The sequence below is a fragment of the Sciurus carolinensis genome, chromosome 3 (genome assembly GCF_902686445.1).
Source record: "Sciurus carolinensis chromosome 3, mSciCar1.2, whole genome shotgun sequence".
Lineage (NCBI taxonomy): Eukaryota > Metazoa > Chordata > Mammalia > Rodentia > Sciuridae > Sciurus > Sciurus carolinensis.
In genome coordinates, this window is record NC_062215.1 from 167,730,039 (window position 1) to 167,750,519 (window position 20,481).

Here is a 20,481-nt window from a genome sequence, read left to right on the forward strand (position 1 = left end):
CTAGCATGTACAGGGCCCTGGATTCAATCCTCAGGACTACGAAAAACAAACAAACAAAAAATTAATACTAGGAATCAACCCAGGGGCACTTTATCACTGAGTTATATCCCCAGTCATTTTATTAATTTTCCAATTTATTTTTTATTTTGAGACAGGGTCTTACTAAATTACTTAGGGCCTAAATTGCTAAGGTTGACCTCAAACATGCCATCCTCAGGCTGGAGAGAGCTCAGTCGGTAGAGTGCTTACCTTGTAAGCACAAGGCCCTAGGTTCGATCCCCAGCACCAAAAAAAAAAAAATTTGCCATCCTCCTGCCTCAGCCTCCTGAGTTCCTGGGATTACAGGCATGGACCACTCCACCCGACAAAAAAAACCAAAAGTTTTACAAAGGGAATTAGGAATGGGTGGGTACATGCTGCCAGGTTAGAAGAGACTGAACCAGCCCTTCCAGTTCTATCTGTGTTCTGTGTGTGCTTTGGGGCCTGGTTGGGGGTGAGTGGAATTCCTGGGTTAGAACTAATGAACCCAAGTTTATAAGACTCCTTCTTGAACATCATATAGCTCTTCCAAATGTCATTTTGATAAGTTAATATAAATGAATCAGAAACATCTGCCACAATCCCCCTGAACACACAAGGGCTTCACAATTAAATGGAAGAATGTTTAGCACAATGTGTTTCAGGTTTTAGCGGATCCATGATGTTTTGAAAAACAGTTCAGTTCTTAAGACATCTTGAGAATTTGAAAGGCAGCTGGCTCTCCCTCTCCCTTAAAAATGGCAAGAGTTATTTCTGTTCTCCATGTCACCTCCTGTTGCTCCTCTCATCTGCGGAGGGAATTCTCTAGCAGAGGGAGGCCCACTGCTCTGTCACCTGCAGCCAAGGCTGCAGATGGCTCTCCTCCAATTCTGGGCTCCCTTCGAACCCTCTCCCTGTCCCAGATTCACTTCCTAAGCGAATACTGGGTATTTCAGGCAGAGCTTTGAAGTGCTGATCCTGCAGTTGTAAGACTCGTTTCTAGATTCAGGTGGAACATTGGTGCTGTGGACCACCAGGCCATCATGTTAAGAATTTCTGGACCCATAGAACCGGCTCACCCTTCTGGATGAGGCTGGACATAATCCAGCCCTGAGGAAAAGGAGAGTTATCAGCTGTTCAGAGGACAAGCTGAACTGGGACGGCTCAGCAAGAGGAAGCACCTAGCCATGCTAGTGGGAGTTTATAATAGCTTGGAGAGAGTGTTTATTTTGCAAATGCTCCACCTCTTCAGTGTAGAAGGACATCAGTTGTGTGAAAGGTTACGACTACCTTCCACCGTGGACAGAAGCCACGTGGGGCTCAGTCCCTGCAGCCTCCCTCTTGTTCTGGACGTGGACTGAGGGATCCTGCAAAGGCCAGCGAAGCAGATGAAAGTGATTAACGAGGAGTTCCCTCTCAAGCTTGTGTGTGTCTTTCCATTTTATCGACTTCTGGTCTCACCATCCTGAAATTTTAATCACCCGAGCTCAGAGCAGACATCAGATAGATCACCCAACGTGTAATTCTATCTGAACTTGAAGATGAAAGAAGAAACCCTCACGCTTTCTCGCTCCCTGTTTTTCCCCTTCAAGGGACACTGTCAATCTTTCTTAGGCTTTTTAAGGAATCATCATTCAATTTTTTCCCTAGGTCAGAAAGGCTTGATTCCTTAATCTTAAAAAATTAATAAGAAGAGTAATTAAAAGTGATGGGAACATATTAGTCTGTAGATTTGTGAATTCGGGGTGCCTGTGTCTACTTCATGGTAGAATTGAAGTGCTTCATGCCCATGGCTTTGGAATTTGGCACTACTAGTAATATTTATTCATTGCATTTATTTTTCTTTATTTACTGTTTTGGTCCTCGGGATTAAGCTCAGAGCCTCATGTGTACTAAGCATGTGCTCAGCCTCTGAGCTATATACCCAGTTCGCTCCATTAACCAGGGCTTTATCCCATTCTTTCTGAGCTAAAATTTGTTTTAGTCCCACCAGAATAGATTGAGTTACTCTCCTATTTAAAATGTTCCAGTGACTCATTGTTTCTCCTAGCCTCAATCTCGAACCTTGGCTCTACCTAGCTTCTGCTTTTGACTTGTCGCCTGTCTCTGTTCCACATCCCCGGTGTTGGAGAACACAGAGTGTTCTCTCTCTGACCCACAGACCCCAATAGAACCAGCTTCTCTCCTCATCTGGGGCTCCACTCACACGACTCTTCCTTGGACAGCATCCCTTCAAACACCTGCATGACTCTGTAGTACATTATCCAGCTTTAACGTTGTCATAGCATTTATTGCTAAATAAAGATGAACTGCTCATTGTCAACCATCCATGACTAAAGTGTAAGTCACGAATGGTCTATGTGCACATGGCCTATTTGGGAAAGACTTGCTGTTTTCATTGTTTTTTTTTTTTTTTTAATGTTGAGTATTTAAGGGTTTGTACCTCATGTATGTATTACCATGCTAGTTGGAGTTTATTATAACTTGGAGAGAGTGTTTGTTTTACAAATGTTCCATCTCTGCAGTATATAAGGACATCTGTTAAAGCCCAGTCTCTCAGAAAGAGATAATGAAACCAAAACCTTGCAAAATATAGGTTCTTTTGAAAGGGGTGTCCCATTCTTCAGATTTACCCTTCCCACTCGCTAGACCTTAGATTAGAGGTTCTGGCTGAATGAACACAGAATACAAGAGTCAGCAAACAGCAACGCAGAGTTTTAGTCCTTAGTCTTCTGCCTCTGGGGAGAGCACTATGACCTTGGGAAGAATTTTTCCAGGGAGGCCCTGGTCTCCGTGTCTGTCATTCTGGAGCACATAACCGATCCCCTCTCCTCCCCCATCCCCAGGCACCTGAAGAGTTGCCAGCCTTGAGAATGATCTTGGGAGAGTACATGGCAATGTGACAACCCTCAGGAACTGATAGAATGAGCGTGTCGTCCTGGTTAGGTTGGATTGTATGATTGCAGATGTGGCTAGAAATGACAAAAAGTTTTCCAGCCTGGCTGGGTTAAAATGGGGTGGAGGGAGGGTCCCTGGGTCAGTCTGCTAGTTCAGTGGGCGGGCCTTACTGTGCTTCTCCTTTTTGCACCTCCTGTGGTCCAGTGCTTATCTGCATTCAGTTCCTAAGCTTGGACTGTTGCAGGATCCTTCATGGGCGTCACCAACTGTCCCTCTCTGGTTTGTCTCCAGCTTTTTTAATCTGTCACTTTGATCACACTATTTTACTCTCTTAATGCCAGTTGTGGTTTCCCTTACACTGCAGATTAAATCTGAGAGCACCAGTTGTATATTTTAAAACCCTGCACGGGAGCATCCTTGATTCTTACTGCTCAGTGTGGCCCATGGGCTGCCAACATGGCAGCATGGACGTCACTTGGGAGTGCCTTAGAATTCTCTGCTCCACGTCGAGTGCATTAAAATCTGCATCTTAGCAAGATCCCAGTTGATTTGTATGCACATTAGAACTGAGGAACACTTTCCAAAATTCCTCACTGCCCCCGGTGGCTGCCACTACTACCACCAACCATCATCACCATCATCACCATCATCACCGCCACCAACATAGCCATCATCGTCACCACCACCATCACCATCATTGTTGCCACCAACCATCATCACCATCACCACCACCCCCACCATCATCACGATCACCATCACCACCATCACCATCATTGTTGCCACCACCAATCATCATCACCATCACCATCACCATCACCATCACCACCATCACCATCATTGTCACCACCACCATCATCACCATCACCATCACCACCACCATCATCATCGTCACCACCACCAACCATCATCACCACCACCATCATCATCACCATCACAATCACCACCATCACCATCATTGTTGCCACCACCAACCATCATCACCATCACCATCACCATCACCATCACCACCACCATCATCATTGTCACCACCACCAACCATCATCACCATCATTACCACCTCCATCATAACCGTCATCGTCACCACCACCAACCATCATCACCACCACCATCATCATTGTCACCACCACCATCATCACCATCACCATCACCATCATTGTCACCACCATCATCATCACCATCACCATCATTGTCACCACCGCCAACCATCATCACATCATCACTACCGTCATCATCATTGTCACCACCACCATCATCATCACCATCACCATGATTATCACCATCACCATCATCTTCACCATCACCACCACCATCATCATTGTCACCACCACCAACCATCATCACCATCATTACCACCTCCATCATAACCGTCATCGTCACCACCACCAACCATCATCACCATCACCATCATCATTGTCACCACCACCATCATCATCACCATCACCATCACCATCATTGTCACCACCATCATCATCACCATCACCATCATTGTCACCACCACCATCATCATCACCATCACCATGATTGTCACCATCACCATCATCTTCACCACCATCATATCATCGTCATCACAGCCAACAGCTAGGTGTTACTGAGGATTCCCTGCCCGACTTTGGTCTGAGCTCCTCACACACACCGTCAACATCTCACTTAGTGCTCCCAGTCTCCTTATGTGGCATGGACTCCTACTATTCCCATTTGCAGATGGGGAAACGGAGGCTCAGGGAGACCATGTAATTGATGTGAAATTACTCTCCCTGGGTTCTTTTCTGTTCCCCAGGTCAGTCCACTCTGTATTCATTTGCTTCCTTCTTGTTAGTCTGTCGTACCACACTAAACCAAGGTCTTTTAAATGAAAATTACAAGAGGCCATTGTTTTAGACTGCAGCTCCTGCACCAAACCCCAACAGACAAGGCTAAAAGTGACAGTGGAGTCACTCACATTGAAGTTCCACAGAAACTAAGCTATTTACCTGATATTCTGATAAATCAGTATTAGAAGTAACTGCAAAATTCCCCAAACAGACCAGTTTCAATTGCATGATAATGAAGTTCCCTTTACCTAAGACTTACACAAAAAACAGCAACCAAAAGCAAATTCACATTAACTAGTCATTTGTCTTCCTATTGTTCTGTGTTCTCCCCAGCCTTCCAAGGAAAGGAACTTTGAAATGACCAATCTGCTTTCTTAAATCCATTTTATTTATATAAAATCAACTTTCTCAGGCATGGTGGCCCACGTCTATAATGCCAGCTACTCAGAAGGATGAAGCAGGAGGACCACAAGTTCAAGGCCAACCTGGGCAATTTAGCAGACCATGTCTCAAAATATAAAGAAAGGGCTGGGGCCAGGCGTGGTGGTGCATGTTTGTGATCCTAGTGACTCAGGAGGTTGAGGCCAGATGCTTGGCAACCTAGCAAGACCCTGTCTCAAAAAATAAAAGTGCTGGGGATGAAGCTCAGTGGTAGAGCTTTGCCTAGCATGCATGAGGCCCTGGGTCCATCCGACACTCCATCTATTTCTTGGAATGAAGTGTTGCCCAATTCTAGAATAAGAAAGCCAATTAAGATCTTTACATTGTTGTAATTGTGTCCTTTGTTTGATAAGCCTTTGTGAAGGCAAGGCTGTTGTTAGTGTGTTCTGTGAAAGAGCTTTGGATTTTGAAGTCATTTTAAAATAACACTGAGTCTATGCCTGTATAGATTAGATCTCTCTCTCAGCCCCAGAGAATGAGCTCTTTCTGCTGCTTCTAATTAAAGTGAACTGCTTAGAGTTGCAGTTTACCCTCCTCCTGGACATGAACTCCTTCCAGCTCTGTTGAGATAGCGAAGTACCTTGAACTTGACCTTTGGAAGAAAACTTATATTTATAACTCCAATGTGAAAAAAATGGGAACAAAAGATAGGACCTTGCAACAACAGTGGTACCAAATTTATCAAACCCCTTAAAGACCTCAAGGTTGGAATAACTGCAGCCTGTGTCCTCAAGGTCAAAGTTAATTACAGGGTGATATCTGGGGTCTGGAAGCGATTAAGGTCAGTAGTCATCAAGCTCACCACTGAACTGCTCTGGGATGCTGCAGAGAACGCTGTTGCAGGGTGGGGGCCTGGCCTGAGAGCTCTCCTCCGGCCCCTCACCTTCACCCCTGAGGACAGGCTTGCAGCCTTATTATGTAATAGGCACTGGGCAGCATGTTCTTTGATGAAATTTCTCCTATTTTTTTTTTCTTAAATTGTGCATTAAAAAGCAATTGAGGGAGCCAGACACCGTGGCACATGCCTATAATCCCAGTGACGTGGGAGGCTGAGGTAGGTGAATCACAAGTTCAAGGTCAGCCTCTGCTACTTAGAGATATCTTAGCTCAAAATAAAAAAAAAAAAAATTAAAAAGACTGCGAATGTAGCTCACTGGGAAAAGTGCCCCTGGGTTCAATCCCCACTACCTCAAAGGAAAAAGGCAACTGAGGGCCGGGGGCACAGCTCAGTGGCAGAGCACAAGAAAAGGAAGAAAGCAACTGAACGAAAGTGAGGTAATCCTACTGTAGCCTCCGCATCCTCTGCAACTGAGTCCCTTGAGGTTCCAAAAGGCAAATTGACTTCCCCAAGGTCACACATTGTTTTGACTGAAAGCTATTTCTTGTATTCACCCTTTGAAAGCTCAAAAGCTGGGCCAGCAGCCCAGTCTGCCAGGCACGAGCTCTTCTGCCGTCTGCCCTTATTATATCCAGGGTGCTGCCCCGGTGCGTCCCCTTTCTTTTGCATTTCGGACTCCTTGGCATGTTTAGAAAACAAAACAGTGTCCAGGTGCTCGTGTCAGAGCTGAGTCAAGAAGGCACAGCTCCTCTGTGGTCATCCTCTTATCCCACTCCGTCAACCTGGAGGGCTTCCTCCCTTTCCTGACTGTTTCCACATGGAAGGTGGCCTCGAAGAGAACACCCGTCACCTGCTACCTGCGCACGGCAAGCCGGGAATGGAGGTGCAGGCCCATCATCCCGAAGACTGGGGAGGGAGGAGATGTAGTTCTGTGACCCTGGGTTCAATCCCAGTAAAACACACACACACACGCACGCACGCACGCACGCACACATACACACACACGCATGCACGCAGCAGCTTCCTTCCTTCTGAATGGTTTAATTACTGAAAACCCCAACTTAGAAGAATCTATGACCAAAAAGGAAAGATGGATTCCTGGGATTCTGAGAGCACACAGAACTCTATGAAAACGCTTTTTTGTTTTTAAAGGAAAACAAACCAACAAATCAGATCCACTAAAGAGATTATCAGTGACCTTTTACAGTCACTAATGATGACTGTGTGGGTGATTTTCATTTTATCATCCCTTGATTACCAGACACTTCTTCATTTGGCTGTGTGACAGATGATATGCATACTAAGATGCATGTTTTTAATAGCAGGAAAAGGCATAATAAATTTATTAAAGTGTGGGGGGGATCACAGCACAGAAGGCATACACAAAGGATGAACCTCTGAACCACGTGTGTGTGTGTGTGTGTGTGTGTGTGTGTGTGTGTGTGTGTTCCTAGGTATTAATCAGGGTGCTCTACAACTGAGCTACATACCCAACACTTTTTTGAGGGGAGGAGAGGACAGGGTAGCTAAGTTGCCCAGACTGGCCTCAACTTGTGAACTTCATGCCTTAGCCTCCTGAATAGCTGAGATTACAAGTGTGTGCCACTTCCACCAGCTCAAAGCATTTTATTTCTAAGAGGGACTCTCCACCCACCTAAATGTTAATGTTCTCATGTTTTGTTGTCTAAAAGATTAGTTGCTAGTCCTTGTCTCCTGAACCTGTGTTCTGGAAACACACCCCAGAACCTCAGCCATCAACTGCTTATGTGTGGCCAACTGGGATTCCTTTTTCCCTTCTCTCTACCATTCCAATTTAACCATTATTTCTATTTCTAACCTATGTGGGTTAGTCAGTTTTCCACTACTGTCACAAAATACCCAAATTAAGAAATCAACTTAAATGAGGAAAGATTTATGTTGGCTCATGGTTTCAGAGGCTTCAATCCTTGGTCAGCTGTTTCCATGGCCATCTGGGCCTGTGAAGAGGCAGAGCATCATGGCAGAAGGGTATAGCAGATCAAAGCTTGTTACCCTCATGGCAACCAATAAAGAGATAGAGAGACAGACAGAGACAGAGACAGAGGAAGGGAACAGGGACAGTAAGTAACCTCCTTCCACCAACTAGGTTCCCTTTTCTAAAGTTTTCACCACCTCCCAAAAGTCCATTAAATTAAGAACTCATCAACAGAAAATCCACTGATCCTGTTCACCTCCCCAAAGCCCCTCCTCTGAACATGGATGCACTGGGGACCAAGCCTTCAACACACAAACCTTTGGGGGACAGTCTAGATCCAAACCATAACACCATAACATAACATATGTTTCTTCTTTCTCTAATTACTTTCAACAAGACCAACACATATACTATAAATGAAATTCCTGTTACTTCCCTAAACTACACTGGAGTTCTATAAAATAAGATTTCCTACAAAGAAAACTCAAGATTCTTTTTCTGAAAAAACAAATAATTACTACTTTACTTGGGTACATATAACTCCCTAGAATTTGGTGATAAATATTGACTCTCAAGTATTTAATCATGTATACAGAGAAGTTATTAATAAGAAATCTTTTGAGTGTCCTACATACATGCTGATTTTTTTTTTTTCATTTTGAGACAGGGCCTCACTAAGTTGCTTAGAGCCTTGCTAAATTGTTGAGGTTGGTCTCCAACTTGGAATCCTATTGTTTCATTCTCCTGAGTCTCTGGGATTACAGTCATAAGCTATCACGTTGGGCACATGCTGATATTTTAAATTTCACCTTTGGTTCTTCTATTCCTAAGAAAATTTAGAGAATATTTAAGTCTTAAAAATATTTAATTCTCTGTAAAGACAGAACCAATGGAATAGAAGAAAGTCTTTGCTAGCTACTCTTCTGTCTGAGGATTAATATCCAGAATTATAAAGAACACAAAAAACTTAACACCTAATAACCCAATTAATAAATGGGCAAATGAACTAACAGACAGTTCTCAAAAGAAGAAATACAAATGGTCAAGAAATACATGAACATATGTTCAACATCTTTAGCAATTAAGGAAATAGGAATCAAAATTACACTGAGAGTTCATCTCATTCTGGTTAGAATGGAGCCACTAAGAATACAAACAATAATAAATACTGGAGAGGATGTAGAGAAAAAGAAAAACTTTCACATTATTGGTAGGATTATGAATTATGACCACTATGGAAGTCAGTATGGAGGTTCTTCAAAAAACTAGGAATGGAACCATCTGACCCAGTTATACCACTCCCTTGGTATTTACCCCAAAGAATTAGTCATCTTACTACAGTGATGCATGCATAATGTTTACAGCAGCAGAATTCACCATAGCCAAGCTATAAAATCAGTCTAGGTGTCCACCAATGGATGAATGAATAAAGAAAATATGATGTTTATACATATTGGAGTTTTATTCAGCCATAAAATAGAATTAAATTATGTCATTTGCAGGAAAATAGTTGGAACTTGAGAAACTTATGTTGAGTGCAGTAAGCCAAACTCAGAAAAACAGGGGTCGTATGTGTTCTTTCATATGAGGAAGCTAGAGAAGAAAAGGGGAAAGAAAGTTGTAGGGAACAGGGATCTTATGAAAATTGAAGGGAGATCCTAGAGGAAAGGAAAGGGACCAGCAGGAGGAGCGGGTAGGGAAAGGGGAAATAATGGGGAATGTTATTGTCTAAATTATGTTGTTGTATTGTGTGCATGAATAAATATATAGCAGTGAATCTCACTATTGTGTGCAATATAATGCACCAATAAAATTGGGTATAAATAAATTTGAACCCCTGCACTAGAATATACTTATACATGTATTTAAATCTCTAAAAGAATTCCTGAGAGATTATAGAAAAGCATGTCTAAAGGTACTAATTAGTAATATGAAAGACTTAAGCAGCTTTATCACCCTTGGTGACCTTTTTATTTGTTCACTAGAATTAAGATGCTGAACTTGTAATCCTCCTGCCTCAGCCTCCATAGTACCTGGGCTTACAGGGGTGTGCCACTGTGCCTAGCCAAGGTCTCAGGTTAATCTCTAGAGGAGGAAAATGATTGTCATTAAGTATTTATGACATCATATAACACTTGGTACCATGTAATGATACTAAGGAAGAATTTGACCCGTGTTAGAATTTGGCAAAATTTTTCCTTGAAAATCTTCAAAGCAGGCCAGATAACCAGGTATACTTGGTAACTGTGGGGTAAAAATATGTAACCCTTATGTAAAAAGGGGCTCTTGACAGGGTTTTGTCAAGGTCAGGCCCCTTGGGTGTTTATTGATAAGACAGAACCTGCAGAGATTAGTTCTTACATCAGGTAGTTCATGTTCTGCTTTAGAGGGAGAAAGGCATCTGTCACTCAGGTATTTGTTACAATCCCTCATTCTTGTTTTGCAAATCTAACCATATCTTAGCACTTCTTTATTGGATTCATTTTGTGCATTTTTGTCCCTATTTAAGGTGGATCTATTGCCGTTATCTCTAATTGGAACTCATTTAGAAATGCACTTCATTCCCAATGAGAGACACCCCCCACACCCGCACCCCGCTTATAACATGTGCTCACCCAACCAGTAGCTGTCTCCAGGGGAGTGTGCTGCTTGGCTTGAGGCTGAAATTCTCCAACTCCCCATGACTGGTATAGACGAATCCCCATCCATTGCTGGAGCAGAGGGCAGTGTCGACCTTCCCCTGCACCACAGGGCCCTGTGGCAGGGACAGAGAGGCTGGAATCAAATCAGGAACCTCTTAGGGAGAAAAAGGAGAGGAATGCAGACCTGGTAGGCCGCCAGCAGTATTGAGAATAGTCATATCCTGGCAGTTTCCAGGGACATTCTTTTTTCCATCACTGGGGATTGAACTTGGAGTCACTCTACCACTCAGCTACTTCCTTAGCCCCTTTTCATTTTGAGATGGAGGTGCTAAGTTTCTGGGCTGGTCTGGAACTTGTAATCCTCCTGCCTCAGCCTCCATAGTACCTGGGCTTACAGGGGTGTGCCACCACGCCTAGCCAAGGTCATCTTTTCTTATCCCTCAAATATAAAAGTACTGTTGGCGTTTTTCAAGACCTTAAACACAATATTGGTGTGTTTAATTTTTTATTCCCTCCCATTACAAATCCCCCATACCAGATAAAAGCTCAGATTGCTCCTGGTTGTTCTGAATAATCTTAGCACCCAGCACAGACGCTGGACCTCATAGGCACCCGTGAATATTGGCAAAATAAATCCTGAACTCCCCCGGGATTCAAAACCCTCAGACTTTGTGCAAAGCAAAACAAAACTCCAGACCCACAAGGTCTTTGCCAGGTCGCCTACAATAGCACGGTTTCTTTTCCTCTCCCCTCCCCCCATCAGGCATTTCACTTTGACGTGGTTTTGATGAAGTATGTGACTGTGTATGACTGCTCTCAGTAGCATTAAAATTCCTCTCTCCAGATTTGTTTGACAGGGTTGCAATATTTTTGTTTTTGACTTATTAATAACATACCATCATATAAAGGTGTTTACAAGTTTTAAATAGATTGCTAGTCCTGTTTTAATTCCAAGTCTCCCCGCCCACCCCTGTCACTTTCACAGGGCAAGAGGGAGGGAAGATACAGTAGAAATGAGCATGTGTCAAAAGACCCCGTGTGTGCTGCTATGTTTCTCACAACATTGCTGTGCTGGGTTGTCTTTATTAGTCCCATTTAAAAGGTGAACTGAAGTTCAGAGGCAAGTGATCTTTCTCAAGTCTGTGTATGAGATATCTCTTGCTGCTATAACAAGTTGTCACCAACCTAGTGAATGAAACAACACAAATTTATCCTCTTAAAGTTTTGCAAGTGGGGATTGTAAAGTGATTTGGCTAAAATCGAGATAAAATCAGGGCTGCCTTCCTTTGGGAGATCCAAAGGGGGAGTCTGTTTCTTTGCTTTTTAAAGCTTTCAGAGACCACCTGCACTCCTCAGCCCAGGGACCCTTCCTCCATTGTAAACACCAGCAGTGTTGCATCTTCAAATTGCTCTTGACTCTGTCATTTCTGCCTTTCTTCCACCATATTAAGGATTCTCATGATTTCACTGAGTCCCAGATATCTATGATCTTTGCATCTCAAAGTCATCAACTTAATGATACTTGCAAAGTCCCTTCCCCAGGTTGAGGTGATGCATTCACAGGTTCTTGGGGTTAGGGCATGCACACTTTTGCCTTCTGCCCACCACAGTCAGGAGCCCATCTGGTGCCCAAACAGATGACCTCCCCCAACTTCAGGCCTTCTGTATACACCAGAAAAAGGCCAGGCTTTTCTGAGTCTTCCCCTAGTACTTTTGTCTTTGATGCCCCTCATGTAGTTTTATGGAAAACTAATGTCTTGTATGTTTGTGTGGACAAACTGGAATTCACAGGTGTTCAATGGCAGTGTAGATTCCAGGGAGACCACAATGACATGACGGGGAGGAGGAGCGCCTTGGAGATCAAGGCCTGCAAGTTTAAGGCTGGGGTCACGGGGACATGTTGAATGAACTCACAGTCTTCCAACGTTTCTCTTCTAGGCTTACGTACAGAAGTACATCGTCAAGAATTATTTCTACTATTACCTGTTCCGATTTTCGGCTGCTTTGGGTCAAGAAGTGTTCTACATCACGTTTCTTCCATTCACTCACTGGAATATTGATCCTTACCTATCCAGAAGGCTGGTCATGATATGGGTTGTAAGTACTATAGTGGTCGTATTCTGGGGCTCGAACCGTGCAGGGCAAGTGTTCTACCACTGAACTATCTCCCCTGCCCATAACTGCTATTACTTACTAACCACTATTACTTCTAAGACAACTGTCTGCGTTGGTATTCAAGTACTTTGCATATGTGAACTTTATGCCCCTCCCCCCAGGACTGAGGATCAAACCCAGGGACACTCACCACTGAACAATATCCCCAGCCCTTTTTATTTTTTGAGACGGCCTCTTGCTAAGTTGCTCCAGCTGGCCTTGAGAGCCTCCTACTTCAGCCTCCTGAGTAGTACAGGTGTGAACCACTGCACCTAGCTTGCACATATGTTCTTTGTATTTTTAATTTCTTCCTAAGCCTTTGTAGTAGAATTTGTCGTCTAATTTAATTTGGAGAAAGCAAATCTGAGGGCAACTTGTATTGTTTGTAAAGACAAAACCAGCCTCTATGCCTCCCCACAGGGAGAAATGATGAGCCCAGAACAGAGGACCTTTCTAAGAACTCACAGTGGGTATGAAATACACCCTTCTACGGGGCATTTTAAAAGACCAAATGAGCACAGCTTGCAAGAACTAAAAGATAAATAAAATAAAATAAAAATGAGGCACTTTAGTAAAATTTGATCAAACTCTAAAATTAGAAGCTGTTGACTAACAACTCCAAGCAGTAGGCTGCTGCTAGTCTCCAGTGCAAAGGTGGAACACGCAAGGCAGTGTCTTCCCAGAGGGACCTTCCAGCACAGCGGGGCTGGTGCCATGCACAAAGCCCATGACAGGTCCAGGAGAGGGGCGGGGCTTCTTTTCCCTATCAATTAACTTTGCTTAGGTCCCAGTGAGTTCTGATGTTTTCGTTGTTGTACGGGGGATGGAACCCAGGGCCTCTTGTACGCTAGCTGAGCACTCCGTCACTGAGCTACGTCCCCGTCCTTTTTATTTTTCATTTTTTTAACAGCTTAGCAGTTTATTAAATGACAAGCTTGCAATTATCATACAACCCAGGAATTTTACTTTTAGGCATTTGTCCCAGAGAAATGGCAACCTGTATTCCCTCAAAAGAGACAGGGTCTTGCTAAGTTGCCCAGGCTGACCTCAAACTTGCCATCCTCCTACCTCAGCCTCCTGAGTGGCTGGGATTGCAGGTGAGCACCACATGTCTGGCCGAGTTCTGGTTTTTATGTAAGGCGGGGGGGGGGGGGGGGGGGATGGTGGATAGCGTGAGGCAGCGAGGTGTACTGCAGATGTACTACAGGCTTTGGGGTCAGGCAGGCCTGCGATCAGGCGTAGTTAGGTCACATCCCGTCCCCTTGTCCTGAGTCTTACCATCCTCCTCTGTAAGAGGGAGTCAGTAGTGTGCCTTGAGAGGGTGTAGGGAGGGCCCAGAGCTCAGACCTACCACCTGCGAACAGCTATAAGCTGCTGTTTGAGCAGGAAAACACAGAGCAACTAGTCCCAGCAGGCAAAGGAGTCAGCCATCAACTAATTCTAGGGTCCAAGTTTGCTTAGCTGGCAGAGGAAGTTTTAGGGGGTTTCCTGACTCAAGGTTATGTCCTAAAAACAGGATTGGAAGTGCTTAGTTGGATGTAAAGGAAATCCTGTGTGAACTTAAATACCTTCCCACTGTGGGCGTTTTCTCCTTTGTAGTACAAGTAGAGTGGACCTGATCAAGGATATAAATTAAAGTGCTTTGGGGTCAAGAGAAGAAAATCTACTCCTCCGGGACAGGGACCAGGGTTGGGGGTCTGGGGGCGTCTTCTATGGGAGTCATTCACCCCATGGCCACCTGGGGGCACTAGGGAGCAGCAACCCCTGGGTTCCACCTGTGGCTACCGCAAGGTAAAATGAGCCCAGATCTGCTGGATTCTTCTGTTTTTCCTAAAATATCTCCTGTTTTCAGTGTAGGTTTACTTTTTTTTTTTTTTTTATACCAGGGATTTAAATCAGGGGCACTCAACCACTGAGCCACATCCCCAGCCCTATTTTATATTTTATTTAGAGACAAGGTTTCCCTGAGTTGCTTAGCACCTTGCTTTTGCTGAGGCTGGCTTTGAACTCATGATCCTCCTGTCTCAGCCTCCTGAGCGGCTGGGATTACAGGTGTGTATCACCGCACCTAGCTAGGCTTACGTTTGTAAAGCATGTGTCAACTGAACAAAGAATTCTCAAAGACCAAATGCAGAAACCCAGTTTTGAAGCCTCTTCATCTAAAGGACCGCCTAGTTGTACCCTTTGATAATTTGGACCTACATTCTTCCTCTTTTATCCTTTTTTCTCTAAAACTAGAGGCCACTTTTTCCTTTCCTCATCCCTACTTCCTGCCTAGCCAGGAAGTGTAGTTTCTAAATCACAAAAGTGTGACCAAAGAATCTGCAGAAACACACACATCTTGACAGGTGATGGAGGGAATGTTGATGCAGATGCCCCTTGCCCCTTGCCCCTTCTGAAGCCCCCCTCTAGGTCTGCCAGAGAACTGGGTTTGGGGCAGGAGACAGAGCAGTGAGCCTATCTTCTGTCCTTAATATCTGCAACCCCATGGAAAACCCCTGGTGCTTGAGCTTTGTTTATATTCTCTCTCTCTCTCTCTCTCTCTCTCTCTCTCTCACACACACACACACACACACACACACACACCGGCACATGTTTCCCCACTGAAGGTAGAAAAACTTCCCCAAGGAACTGGGAAGCCTTCAGACTTGATAGGAGGCTGTGAACTGGGAAGCCTTCAGACTTGATAGGAGGCTGTGGTTGGGGGCTCGGGTTGTTATTACTAGTGGATATTTTACACTTTGGACTCCTCATTTCAAAGTGGTCAGTGGGTCTGTTAGAGGCAGCATGACTCAGGTATCTGTCAGAGAGTGAGTAATTAAAATCTTTGCCTGAGAAAGGTAGGTGCAACCTGTGAGTCTGCACCCTGTCCTGAGGCCGGCCACCTGTTACTTGATGTTTTAAGTGGGTCTGATCCACCGGCACCCACAGTGAAAGTTCTATTGTTACTCTGTGTGGTCAGCTAGAGGTCACAGCAAAGTGGAGAAAGGAAGGGAAATCTCCCTGGTTGCAGGGGGTTGGGAGGGAAAGTGGGGTGGAGCAGGGTGAAGTGTTCTTGAACTTGAACCAGCCAGGGAAGGCGGCTTCCTTCTGTGGCAACCTTTTTCACGTAAGAGACATTCATTCCTAAATTAGTGACAACCTCTTCAAGGAGTGGACAGATGTCGATTCCGTAGGGGAGAACTTCAAGTTTCGTAACATCTTATCTCACCCCAAATTAGTTGGAAGGCAGCTGCTTGTTCAAGAGTGCCAAACCTCCTGTCAAATTGTATGTGAATTCAGTAGTTGTCATGGGATGAAGATCCAAGGGCTCTTGTCGCTTTTAAAAATCATTTGTTCTATTAGAGGTGACTCATACTGTCTGAAGCAGCTTAGCATAATTTATGGTTGTGTTAACTGCTCTCTTTACAATTATGATTGCTCTGGCCTCCTATTATACATCCTTTATTTAGAGCATCTTTATCTTCTTTGAACTTCTTTATAATAGGTTAATATTTTATAGATTGGAACACTAATACTTCATATAATAATAGAAAATCTTATAAAAATATAAAATATATGTAAGAATATAAAGATGATGCATATATATTTGAATTTATAAATATGTAAATATTTTTCTATATGTATATTATATATATATATATATATTTCTATCAGTGCTTTACATATTTTACCTCATTTAATCCTACCAGCAATCCTACTTTACCAACCCTTTGACAGGTCATGAAACTGAAATACAGTGAGGATTCATTGCTTGCCCAGGATTGCATTGGATTAAGTGGCAAAGTGGTTTGATCCTGCCCCAGGCCTCCTCTGGCAGACAGGGCCCACATTTTTGTTTTTTAACACAAGTAAGTGTTCAGAGTGAAAAGCATTCACTGTCTTTTCTTTTTTAAGATGTTAACACTGGGGCTTGATATTAAAATGACTCTCCCCACATTCTATTCCGCTGCTTTGGTCATGTTTATGACACAATCCTATCTACATTCCCCTCTGGTGTCTTCTATGCGCCCTTCTTGATAAGTCAAATGTATTTCATCCCAGAACATTTAGAAAAGCTTGTGTTCAGTTAGCTGAAAGACATCAGTCAAGTTACTGTTTCTCTTTTCTGTCCCATATTAGGGTTTTTAACCTGTCTGAACTCAAAAGAATCTTAGACCTCAGGACAGAAAAGCCCGTGAGTGGGTCACCTGGTAAGAGTTCCCGTCAGAAGTAGACGGGGCTTCAGCCAAGATGGGTCTTGACTGAGTTCTTGACTTCTAGTTTGGCTTGGTGACAGCCTGATCAAAAAGAGAAAGGAAAAAGAATGAGCTTGCAGTCATACTGATGTGTCCTAAAAAGGTCGGATGCGATTCCACTGACACTGGACGGGGGCGCCTGACTTTTAACACGAAGCAATCTCACTCACCTTTTGCTAAATAAAGTTGTTCTGCATTTCGTAAAATATTGATGCCACAATTGATCCTTGAGGTTTGGAATTCTCCTTTTCTCTGTTCTTATCCTATTTTACTTATTTTATATCCTGCCTCTTTTCACAAATATTTCATGGCATTCATGATGAGATGTAAGAAAAAAAAATGCGGCAGTAGATTAAAATCAAAATACAGATATAATAAAAGATTAAAATCCAAATTAACATTAAATATAGCATGCTGAAGGGGTGTGCATGCTATAATCCCAGAGTTTGGGAGGCTGCAGCAGGAGGATACCAGGTTGAAGGCCAGCCTGGGCAACTTAGATCCTCAGTCACTTTGTGAGACCCTGTCTCAAATTTTAAAAAAAGGAGAGGTAAAGCATCCCTGGGTTCAATCCCTAGTACAAAAAAAAATTTTGTTTTCCACATGCTGGTACAAGGGTGAACCATGTATTAGTCTTTGAACTGTCTCTTGACCAGACCAAAATGAAGTTATATTATCTATTAGGAAATGAGAAGCCAATTCCTAAGAGACTGACCACTGATAGAATTGTTAAGACTGGTGATACATAGTGCTGGATTATCTTCTTAGGAATGTTGTTTAGCATCAGTGCCCCCTAGTCATCTGTATGAGAGTACTCATTTCGACTCCTTCTCCTAAGCTTTCTGTATTCTCATTTTATTTATTTATAGTACTGGACAGGGCTGCTCTGTCACCGAGCTATACCCCCCAGCCCTTTTTTATTTTGCTTCAGGACAGGTCTCACTAAGGTGCCCAGGCTAGCCTCAGACTTGTGTTCCTCCTGCCTCACCCTCCTGAGTTACTGGGACTACACATTTTTCTTATTATGTTGAAGGTCCTGGTTGTTTCTGAGAATCAGAGACAGCGGCTCCATTCCTAGGGGCTCCAGGAGAAGCAGAACATCATGGCTGAGGAGTGTGGCAGAGGGAAGTGGCTCACATGATGACCAGGAAGCAGAGAGAGACTCCACTCACCAAATACAAGATGTATACCCCAAAGGCATGCCCCCAATGCCCACCTCCTCCAGCCACACCTTACCTGCCTTCACTTACCCCTCAATCCCTGACAGGAGATTAATTCGCTGATTAGGTTAAGGGTCTCATAACCCAATCATTTCTCCTCTAAAACTTCTTGCATTGTCTTACACATGAGCTTTTGGTGGACACCTCACATCCAAACCATAACTGGTGGACACAGGATTGCTCCCACCTCCATTAGCTTTGAGATTGGGGCAGAGGTTTGTGATCCTAAAAGGAGCCCTAGGCTGATGTAATACAGGTAGTGTGTTGTAGTTTCCAGAAACATAGACCCACTCAAACTTGTTCAAGCAAGGGAGATTCATTCTAAGTTTATGGGGAATCCAAGAAGTAGAACCTCACAGGAACAGACACCAATGAATGGTTTGATTGGTTTGATAATCCAGCTATGACTCCTCATGAATTGTGTGTGTGTGTGTGTGTGCGTGCGTGCGTGTGAATCTTTTCCGTATCAGACAGTGTTTGAAATGCATATCAAATCTATTGCTACATAATTGTTAAATCAGCTGTTTGTATTCAACACAAAATTAAAAACACACTTTTATTTATTTATTTATTTATTTATTTATTTATTTATTTGGGGTACTGGTGATTGAACCCAGGGGCACTTTACCCAGAACTACCTCCCCAGCCCTTTTTATTTATTATTTTGAAACAGGGTCTCACTAAGTTGTTTAGGGCCTTGCAAAGTTGCTGAGGCTGACCTTGAACTGGAAATCCTCCTGCCTCAGTCTCTGGAGTCACTGGAATTATAGGCATGTCCCCACCACATCTGGCTCTCGAAGTACTTTTAAAAGAAAATGCTTTATTGTTGGGCAAATATAAATTCCACTTATTTTTTGCAGATGCAAAGTCCTGGTGGTAAGGAGACCATAAAAGTACAAGATTTTTTTCTGGCAGGCCCTTCTGGTCCTGTTCTTGGAGAGTTCCAGTTTAAATGATGGATTCCCACTTCCTCCTGCTTTGTTTTTATTTTTGTTTTTGTTTTTTTTGTTTTTTTTTTTGGTACCTATAGTACAAAGCAGACCTAAATTTTCATTCATCATTCATTTGTGGTACTGGGGATTGAATCCAGGGTCACCCTACCACTTAGCTACATCCACAGCCCTTTTTATTTTTTATTTTGAGATGAGGTCTCTCTAAGTTGCCCAGGTTGGCCTCGAACTTGCCATCTCTTGCCTCAGCTTCTGGAGTCACTGGGATTACAGACGTGCGCCATCATGTTTGGCTAAAATTTTACATTTAAACTGTGCCTACTAGCTAGGTAGTGTCTAACTGCTGTAGTTTGGGGTATTGTTTTCTGAAAAGTCCCATAAACTGGTTAAGAAGTGAACTTTGTGATTGCATGTCTAGATGGAGCCGTGTCTTTTTGGACATGGGCAGTCTACCATCTGGTTGTCTCACAGGGGAGTTTGTAACGTGGTTAGGGAGGGCAGGGGAAAAGTCTGCCCTGCCCCTGTATTCCACACCCCCTAGACTGGGGTCAACTTCAGTGCCAAAAGATGACTTTAAATGTGATTATCTCTTAATCCCCTGTTTAAACCACTACCACCAGTCACTTCAAAAGATTGTCCTGCTCGTTAAGTTGGTTCTTGCTTGAGATTAATGAGTCTTTAAGCATAGTGACAATGGCCAGATTGTAACCCTCTCTAGCATGCAGTGAATGCAATGGATTTAGGCGTCAGAGATTCTGCCAGGTCCCTCTGAAGTAGACTCTGTAATTTAGCCTTAGTTAAACATTAAGCAAACGTCTCTATAGGGCTGTTATAGTAGCTGTATTGGGCAGTTTTTGAAACACAATAAGCAGGAACATATTGGTTTTAGTGTAGATTTTTAAAAACCTTAAACCTGGACTTGTGAACAAAAACATTTGGATCTCGTAGCATCATCATTACCTGAAAAATGGATCCTGCATTTCTCTCTTAATGATGATAGCTGGAAAATATGCCCACCTTCTTCCCTACTGCTCCCCCTCCTCACTCCATCCCACCCCACGGCTCCTAAGACTGGGATGCTGTGCTGGAACAGAAGTGCCATCGCCCAGAGAGGGACCATTGCCCAACACACCCCAACTGTCACCTCTAATGCTTGGTTGAGTTTATGAGTGGATGGGTGAGGATTTTAAAGCTTGGCTAGGTATAAAATTGAAACACCAGGGTCCTGGAGGAAGGATGCCATTAAGATGGAAATTAGGCTGGGCATCTCAGCTACTTAGGGGACTGAGACAACAAGATCACATGTTTGAAACCAGC

General features: G+C 43.5%; 1 protein-coding gene across 1 annotated transcript in view; it reads left to right on the forward strand.

The window, feature by feature from the left end:
* Positions 1-20,481, forward strand: part of Sgpp2 (sphingosine-1-phosphate phosphatase 2) — a 111,368-nt gene that overhangs the window by 34,301 nt on the left and 56,586 nt on the right. Inside the window, exon 2 of the mRNA XM_047547244.1 lies at positions 12,541-12,699. Within this exon, the coding sequence (XP_047403200.1) occupies positions 12,541-12,699 (159 nt within the window). The remainder of the gene's footprint in view (positions 1-12,540; positions 12,700-20,481) is intronic.